General features: G+C 47.0%; 1 protein-coding gene across 1 annotated transcript in view; it reads left to right on the plus strand.

Annotated features, from left to right (window-relative positions):
• Nucleotides 1–8427: 8427 nt before the first annotated feature.
• Nucleotides 8428–9284, plus strand: part of LOC311356064 (uncharacterized protein) — an 11525-nt gene continuing 10668 nt past the window's right edge. The window contains exons 1-5 of the mRNA XM_084475847.1: nt 8428–8491; nt 8595–8625; nt 8719–8784; nt 8942–9094; nt 9281–9284. The exon at nt 9281–9284 is cut by the window's right edge and continues 114 nt beyond it. Of these exons, the coding sequence (XP_084331973.1) occupies nt 8429–8491; nt 8595–8625; nt 8719–8784; nt 8942–9094; nt 9281–9284 (317 nt within the window). The 5' untranslated portion in view covers nt 8428. The remainder of the gene's footprint in view (nt 8492–8594; nt 8626–8718; nt 8785–8941; nt 9095–9280) is intronic.

Genomic DNA, 9284 nt, shown 5'->3' on the forward strand with positions numbered 1-9284 from the left:
TCGTTTTCCACGGTGGACCAGAGCCTCCATGTGTGTTACTGCCCCCCTGTGGTCGACCCAGAGAATACACCAGAGCCTCCATGTGTGTTACTGCCCCCTTGTGGTCGACCCAGAGAATACACCAGAACCTCCATGTGTGGTACTGCCCCCCTGTGGTCGACCCAGAGAATACACCAGAGCCTCCATGTGTGTTACTGCCCCCTGTGGTCGACCCAGAGAATACACCAGAGCCTCCATGTGTGTTACTGCCCCCTGTGGTCGACCCAGAGAATACACCAGAGCCTCCATGTGTGTTACTGCCCCCCTGTGGTCAACCCAGAGAATACACCAGAGCCTCCATGTGTGTTACTGCCCCCTGTGGTCGACCCAGAGAATACACCAGAGCCTCCATGTGTGTTACTGCCCCCTGTGGTCGAACCAGAGAATACACCAGAGCCTCCATGTGTGTTACTGCCCCCTGTGGTCGACCCAGAGAATACACCAGAGCCTCCATATGTGTTACTGCCCCCCTGTGGTCGACCCAGAGAATACACCAGAGCCTCGATGTGTGTTACTGCCCCCCTGTGGTCGAACCAGAGAATACACCAGAGCCTCCATGTGTGTTACTGCCCCCCTGTGGTCGACCCAGAGAATACACCAGAGCCTCCATGTGTGTTACTGCCCCCTGTGGTCGAACCAGAGAATACACCAGAGCCTCCATGTGTGTTACTGCCCCCTGTGGTCGAACCAGAGAATACACCAGAGCCTCCATGTGTGTTACTGCCCCCTGTGGTCGACCCAGAGAATACACCAGAGCCTCCATGCGTGTTACTGCCCCCTGTGGTCGACCCAGAGAATACACCAGAGCCTCCATGTGTGTTACTGCCCCCCTGTGGTCGACCCAGAGAATGCACGTTCCCATGGTAACCAATGGTACAGTACGTCGTGGTTAATGTGAACTCACAACAGAGGTTTTTTTGCTTATAAAATGTCCTTTCCTAAGGAGATGACCCAGAAGCACTTGGAGGAAAGGTGGTTCGAGTTCTAAAAATGCTTAGGAAAGGAGCCTCGATGCATCCTTTAAGCCTCCTTTAGCATAGGATACTCCTGACAGACCTTTCGGAAAGGAAAGGAGATATGGGTATCCCATAATCCTTTACGGCGGCAATATTTAAATAAACAGGCCACCGAAGAGAAGGAAAGAAAATAATAATAATAATAATAATAATAATAATGGATTATTTGAATCGAAATGAATTAATGTATTGCTGGTTAGTAAGCACATAATATACACCATGAGAAAATAAAATGCCAACTTCACATTCAAGAAAGACTGGGGGCAGTTCATCAACATAGTCCGATCTAGGTGATTCTTCGTAGGTTTTTTGTATAAAATTGTAGTTCCACGCTAGAGACGCTAGAGGTCAGCAATACCCGCCGTAGTGGAGTCGAATTCATTTTAAACAGTGCTGTCTTTTCCTACGTTTGACCCCATCTCCTTGACCCGATGACGTTTTCCACAAAGGTTAATGAAAGGAGGCATAAAGGCTAAGAGATTTAGAGATTTGACTTTCCGAATACGGAGACCAGCGGACTCACCTGTCTCGGATGCGAAAGGCAAGATCTGGAGTATCCGCAGTGGCTCACGGAGCCCAGACTTTAGTTTATTTATTTTTTCCCAACCAGACTTATTATATGCGTTTGTATTTAATAAACGCGCCGTTTAGGGCTTAACGCAGACGTGTTCTGATCGGGGGGAGGCAAGGCACTTACGGAGCCGGCTTACCACAACCCTCCATCCATGCTGAACCCAGCAGTGCACCACGGCTCCGCTATAAATATCAGCTCCAAGCGGACCGGAAACATTCAATTATTTGGATAATTGGTTATATCCAACAATAACCACTGCTTGGACACCACTTTTTTGCAGTCTTGGTTCCTTTAAATAAAATCATAACTCCTGTTTATACTGCAGGACGGCTTCTGTCACTTTTATTCTCTCTGGTTTGAACACATGTTCATTTTGCATCTTGCCAATAAAGCTAGCGAGTAGGCCTATGTCCAACATTTTTTCATAGCAGGTTGCGTGGGTCACTCTCATTATGTGAGAGTTATATTATAGTCTAGTTATATTATATTTGGTTGGCCGGTTATATTATATTGGCTATTATTTCATTTTACCGACACGCCATCTAGCGGAGGATCCAGACCTCACTCGATGTTTTATCATTTGGATTATCATCAACATGGTTATTCCTAATGCATGTGTTTATCCTACTCAACCTATTTTATCTTAGATTTGTTGTTTAGACTTGTAAAGATCTCTTTGACATGCATTGAAAGACTTTCCAAAGTTCTGAACCTTAACCAATATATGTGACGGCTGTAAAAAAAAAAAAAAAGGGGCGACATTTTTGACATGTTCTCCCTGCTCCAGTACTAAACAATATTCTTGGATAATAAAACTTGACGATGCAATTTGAGCTGCAGTTAAAGATTTTAATAAATCAGAAATACAATTACATGATCAATTGGCAAAGTCCCCCATGAACCAGTAAACACTACTACCTAAGTACGGCGTGTATATAGCCGGGGAAACTAAACATCTAAAAAGCACTACTGAGGAGGGAGGAGACATGGTTAGCTCCTAGCTCTTTCCCTGAGGAGAGGACGTAATCTCCTAGCTCCTTCAGAGGAGAAGTGGTTATCTCCTAGCTCCTTCAGAGGAGAAGTGGTTATCTCCTAGCTCCTTCACAGGCCGGGACAAGTGCAATACCGTCGCTACGCAGCATTGCTGCTCGGCCCCACCTGTGACGGAGTGGACAGGTCAGACCGCCCCCGTACAGCCCCCCCCCGGTGACATCATAGCCCCCACCGGTGACATCATAGCCCCCCCCCGGTGACATCATAGCCCCCCCCCGGTGACATCATAGCCCCCCGCCGGTGACATCATAGCCCCCCCCCCCGGTGACATCATAGCCCCCCGCCGGTGACATCATAACCCCCCTCCGATGACATCATAGCCCCCCGCCGGTGACATCATAGCCCCCGACCGGTGACATCATCACCCCCCACCAGTGACATCACAGCCCCCGACCGGTGACATCATAACCCCTGACAACATGAGCCTCTGACCGGTGACATCATGAGTCCCTTACAGAGTGACATCATAACCTCTGACCGGTGACATCATGAGGTACTTAGCTGGACACCTCCATCCTGCTCAGTTTTGCATGGATTTGCACACCATCGCAGTGTCCAGCGGAATGCAAACCAGCAAAACTGAGCAGAGTAGCGTGGTTCTCCCGGCGGCAGGAGACCTGTGGATGGCAGTGAGAAGGACTTGAAGTGCTCACGCTGCAGTAGATACGGACAACACTACCTGCACTATAAGCACTTTAGCACCGCTCACAGTCGTGACAACACCGTGGCTATTAAGAGTCCGACGGGCGTGGGGACAGCAGAGAACAGGCAGGCCACCGTCAGTTTTGCATAGATTTGCACAACTCTTCTATTCTTGTAGTGCAACGATGCAGAACTAGCAGAGGACTGCGAGACAGCGGAGCCCGGCGAGGAGGGGTCGTGTTCCCCAACGGAGCAGCGAGATCACGGCCCTTATGCCAGAAGGGGCACTTAGGGCAGTAGGTGCTAGTCTAGTTCACTATCTGCACTAGATGCACCTTAGCACAAGGACACCACAACCAGGAGGACGGGACCGGGGCGCGGGGCGCGGGCCCGGGCGTCGCTAGAAGTGCCTCCACTGCAGTAGGTTGCATAGAACTACCTGCACTGTAAGCACTTTGGCAACACCCGGGCAGCGGCGTCTGCGGCGCAGGGCCAGCCTCCACGTCTTCTGTAGCGACCTGGAACACAACACAACACATCGTTACACACCGAGACAACACACCTTTAGCACAACGCAAACCCCGCCAGTGCACAGCGAGAACCCACTCCGTCACAACACGCAACCTACCAGTACACACACACACACACACACACACGTGGAAAACAGACCTTCAGCACCAAACACAAAATATCATCAGTACACAACCAGAACACACACACAAACACAACCCATCAGCGCACACCTAGAACACAATGCTTCAGAGCCAACGAGAACACACTCAGCAAGCACCAAATACAACACGTCAGTACACAACTAGAACACACACATTCAGCACCAAACACAAAAAAAATCAACACTGAATTAGCACCAGATTTCAGCATGTTTTTGTGGCTTCATCTTATGACCGCGAATAGAAAGTGCATACGTGCATTGATTGTGCACTCATGCCGACAAAAAAAAGACAAACGTAATGGTTGTTGTGATTTATTTGCGGACCACGAGGTGAGTGGAGGGAAAAACATGAATGGGCTGCGGAGCGCCGCGCCCGTACTGCGCATGCGCGTGGGACACACCGAACTCACCCCTCCCCCACCGACGGGAACATGGCGCTTTAAGTGCGCCAACCTGAAGCTAAATTCACTTTTCTTTTTTAACAAGAATTAAAACAAATAAAACCTCGTACTCCACTGTTGAGGTGGAGCCACGTGGCGAAGCGTGCCCCCCACCCCCCGGGCCGCAGAGCGCGGCGCGGGGCGGGCGGGCGGGGTTAGTGTGTGGACATTGTGGCTGACAGCAGTCAACAACAGCAGCTAGCCCGCTAGGCTAGCAGGAGGCTAACATGTGAACAACACGACGCCTCTTGTCTCCAAAAACACCAAAACGGAAACAAATAAACCGGTTTGAGCCCGACGAAGGGCCGTGTGAACGCCCCTTAGGGTGTAATCGGACCGACTTGGTTTGTTCGCTGCAGAAGCGCAACGTGCAGCCGATTAGCTTTAGCTCATACACGCATTAATGTAAAATATGAGCCAGATGTTGGTGCAGGGGTGGACTGCTGCTGCCCTTAGCCCCCCACTGGGCAGCCCCGCGGAGCACTGGGGCCACTGGTCACCAGTGGCACCAGGAGTTAGGAGGGTATACACCAGCTAGGTGGCTAGGCTAGCAGGCCTGCCCGTCCCATGTGCTGCTTTGTTCTGCAACAGCCCTGCACCCTGCAGCCCTGTTATTAATGTTAGTATAACATATCACACTGCAGACCGCTGCACGGGCGTCAGGATCACACCTGAGCGATGTAGTGCAAGGTTATAATGAGAGTGAGTTTAGGAGTCTGGCTGAAACCACGCGTCTCCACACACACACACACACACACTCACACTCACTTACACACACACACATACACACACACGCATGTTTAGATCATTTATGTACACACACATTATATATTTCTTATTTGCGTTCCGCGTTTTAGCGAGCCCCAGTGTGCCACTTTCGGACACTAAAGATTAAAACATTGTAAAAAGGTTAAACTCCTAGGAAACACAACAACGAACGTGCTATTTATATAAACATGTGTTATGTTTAAGCGTTTGAGCGGAACCCAAATGGGACACAGGTGTCCATAAGTTAAATATTGCATGGATAAAAAACCGTCGGATAGCACAGGGATGAGAAGGAGAGGTGAGAATAATAGAGACTTCTGACGGTAAACATGCGCCCGCACTCACCACAGATCTCCACCATCATGCGCCCCGGCCACCAATACACACAAATACTACACGAATACTACACGAATACTACCCCAAACTTTACCTACGGGCCAATCCGTGACCCGAAACATCATGTAGAGTCCGATCCTGTCGAGAATCACATTAAAAACCATTGAAGGATGAGGAAAGTGGCGCCAAGGCGTCCTGTTGGGAACCATGTGGTGAATCAAGGGCGGCGCCCTGCGAGCGTAAACATCTAGCCACGCCCCCGGCGCCCCCATTAGCATATCTCAACATAAACCACCGTAAACATCTAGCCACGCCCCAGTGCATCATTACCATATATCAACATAAACCACCATAACTACCTTGCCACGCCCCGGCACCTTCATTAGCATATCTCAACATAATAAACATCCGTAGATCTAGCCACGCCCCCCCCCCCGCGCCAATATTAGCATTTATTCACACCTATCCAGATTTAGCCACGCCTCCAGCACCTGCCCGTCGACCAGAAACGTCAACACCTAACCACGCCCCCAGCGCCCTCGCTGATATATTTGAACGTGTCTACGAACACCGTAAAGCAAAGAGACCAATATCTAGCCCCGAATTGAACCCTAATCGATAACACGTAGCTCCTCACTGACTGTTTGTTCTGCCTGCAGCTACTTCCTGTGTGTAACCGCCATGGTTACAGGGGCCAGAAGTTGACTCAGACAAATAGTTTAGCTTTTCAAGGTCATGTAAAATACAATACATTTACATAAGTATACAGATGTATGTAAACGCAACAGTATGGCAAGGCAATACAAATATGCATATCGAAATGTATGCATGCAAATAAATACCATATCGAGAATGTACATAGGAGTCGTACCGTAAGACACGAGACCGTAAACAAGCACCTTCGACGGTGTTGCTGTTTCACATTGAAATTAGACTAACATTTAAATTACATTCAGATGTCATACGTCTTATATATGTCTTTTGGTTGATAAAAGTATGAAAACATTCTTGATTTTATATATTGCCTTCAATGTATGAATATCTATATACATTTCAATAGAACAAGCCATCAAGTGTACATCGTTCAGTCTGGGTTGAAAAAAAGAGGAAGTTATTACACTAACTTCGTCAAAAACATTTTATTTCTGTTTCAAAATAAATTAATTTCAACTCAATGCACTTTATTCATCCATTCATCCAGAAAGTACATGGAGTGTCTGTTCTGTTTGATCGAATAATAACAATATATAATATATTAAATAATACTATACTACTATACTATAAATAATAATAGTAATAATAATAATAATAAAATAAGATAGTTCTTAGCCGTTGTTTATAATAACGGCTAATTTATGCAGATAAATGTTGTGATAATTGAATCAAACATTTTGAAATGATAAAAAAACTATTTTGATTGTGTTATCATTATATCTGCTCTCCATATCAACAAGTTTGTCAATCAAGTTTTTATATGAACATTTGGGGTAACGAAGGAACCATACAATAATATAGAAAAAAGGAAGGTGGAGATCCGTTGGTTTAATGAAGGAGTGGTTAGCGCCGCTGCCAGCAGAGGGCAGTGCTGTAGCACTCTGAAAGCGAATTCATTGTAAAGAAGTATTCTGTACTTCATTAACTACGGCGATATCAGACTCATGTTTAGGCCTACTATAGAAGTATATCTGTCTCATCGGATTTTGAAAATAAAAAGCCATTGAATTTTAAGCACTGAATATTTATGCATTGAAATAACGTGAGACAGATACACATCATGTTCTGTAAATAATTGCATCCACGATGGTTCCAAACCAGATGTCCTAACCAGCTGTTTCAGCAGAGGAAAACTACATGCAAACACGTTGTGTCATTTTACCCCACGATTGGGGAACTTGTGTGGTGTTGCATCTGTGGTTATTTGTTTTTGTGTTGCATCAATGTCAGGAAAGACTCGTCTGCTTGGACATGATGTTTACTTGATATTATTGTTTCCTTTGATCCAACGATTATTATTTCTGTTTTGGTGTCCTTTTCTACTCTCATCACCTCCTTCCAGGGCCGACGGACTGCGGGTGTAAATGGGACAGGCTGGGGGGGGGGGGGGTGCCAAGGCAGAGGGGGGCCCATGGGAAATTTGATAAAAACATGTTGTTGTTTTTGTATTTTTTAGATTGTTGCTCAAATAGTTTAATAACGTAACTAAATGTCTTGCGGCAATATGTCACAGCCACAGTTAAATCAATTGAAGTCTGGCTCTCTTCAGAGAGAGGTGAAGAAAGACAGGAAGAGAAGACAACATTGAGGAAGTCGGGTTCTGACTAACTTATCTTCTAAGAAAGGTGAGCACAAACGTTTAAACACACAAGATGAAACCCCATCCTTAACTCTGTTATCGCTGCTAAAACGAACAGAGACGACCCAAAGCAAGAGCAGACAACGGGCTACACTCTGACATGACGAGGCCGTGGTCATTAAGGTAGAGGATAAATAAAGTGTAGGTAGGCTCATACTGCAACAGCAGGCTGCTGATTTAAAGCAACCTCATATTAAATTAATACTAAGCCGTTATTAGGCTACATGATAAATAATAACCTATGGCATACTAGTTAGCCACAGACATCATTGCATTACAAAATGTCATCATCCTAGCTGCCTGCTAGTAAAACTTTATTTTTTTGGCGGGCGGGGGGGAGGGGGTGTCTCCATCAGGGGGCCGCTGGCATTTCTCCATTTTTCTTTGTTTTCACAATTCAAAAACCACAACTTTGCCGTAAGCAGTAACATGTTTTTCTCAGGCCGCGTGCCTCATTAGGAAACGTCTGGGCGACCCTATATATCTCCCTGGTGGTCCAGTCAGAGACCATCTCCTTCTCCTTCCAGCACCACCATGGACCTCCGTCTGATCACCCTGCTCCTGGGGACCTGCTCGGTCCAGAGCTTCATCCTAAAGGTGAGATTCAATGGCTTTACCTTCAATGATTAAGTCTTATGTACCATAAGGATACTACGACTCTAATCGCTGTTTATTCTGTTGACCTGGTGACTTCTTGCAGACTTCAAATGAAAGCAGTGCTGACAATGCAGGTGAATGTGTTTTTTGTTCTAACAGGAATGCTATCGGTACATGACTGTAGTCCCATGAAAGGTGTTGCATGTGAAACATTTCTTCTTTCTCAGGCGACTTGGTGGAGGATGAAGACTTCTCTGTGTCCTCGCTGCTGGAGAGGGCCAACGTTAACGTTGGTATGATGAGGAATCGCTTTATGAGCAGCAGTATCAGCATGTACTTTACTTCTCAGGAGCGTCTGTTGTGATGAACGTTGACATGTTGTCTGTTCATTCCACTGCTGTAATACTTCACCACAGAACGACCTCTCTGTCCTTCCCCTCTCTACTGCAGGGAAGGGCCGGAACGATCCGCTGGTGATGTTCGGAGACATCGCCGTGGACCCCGGGCTGAAGAACGCCGACCCCTGCACGGCGAGGGGCTGCCTGTGGCCCCGGGCCACCGACGGGAGGGTCTACGTCCCGTACCGCATCTCCAATCAGTACTGTGAGGCCCCGCCCGCTGCATCATGTGACGTTATAGTCGGTGTATCACATGACTTCATATATGATTTAATTTTTTTATATATCAAGTCCAAATCAAGGCACGGTTTGACTGATGATCGTTTTGTTGACAAACGAAACTTTCCTCATTTTCTGAACCGTTGCTTTCCCTGGAATGTGCCCCACCCAGCGGC

Source organism: Micromesistius poutassou (assembly GCF_964030765.1).
Source record: "Micromesistius poutassou genome assembly, chromosome: 12".
NCBI lineage: Eukaryota > Metazoa > Chordata > Actinopteri > Gadiformes > Gadidae > Micromesistius > Micromesistius poutassou.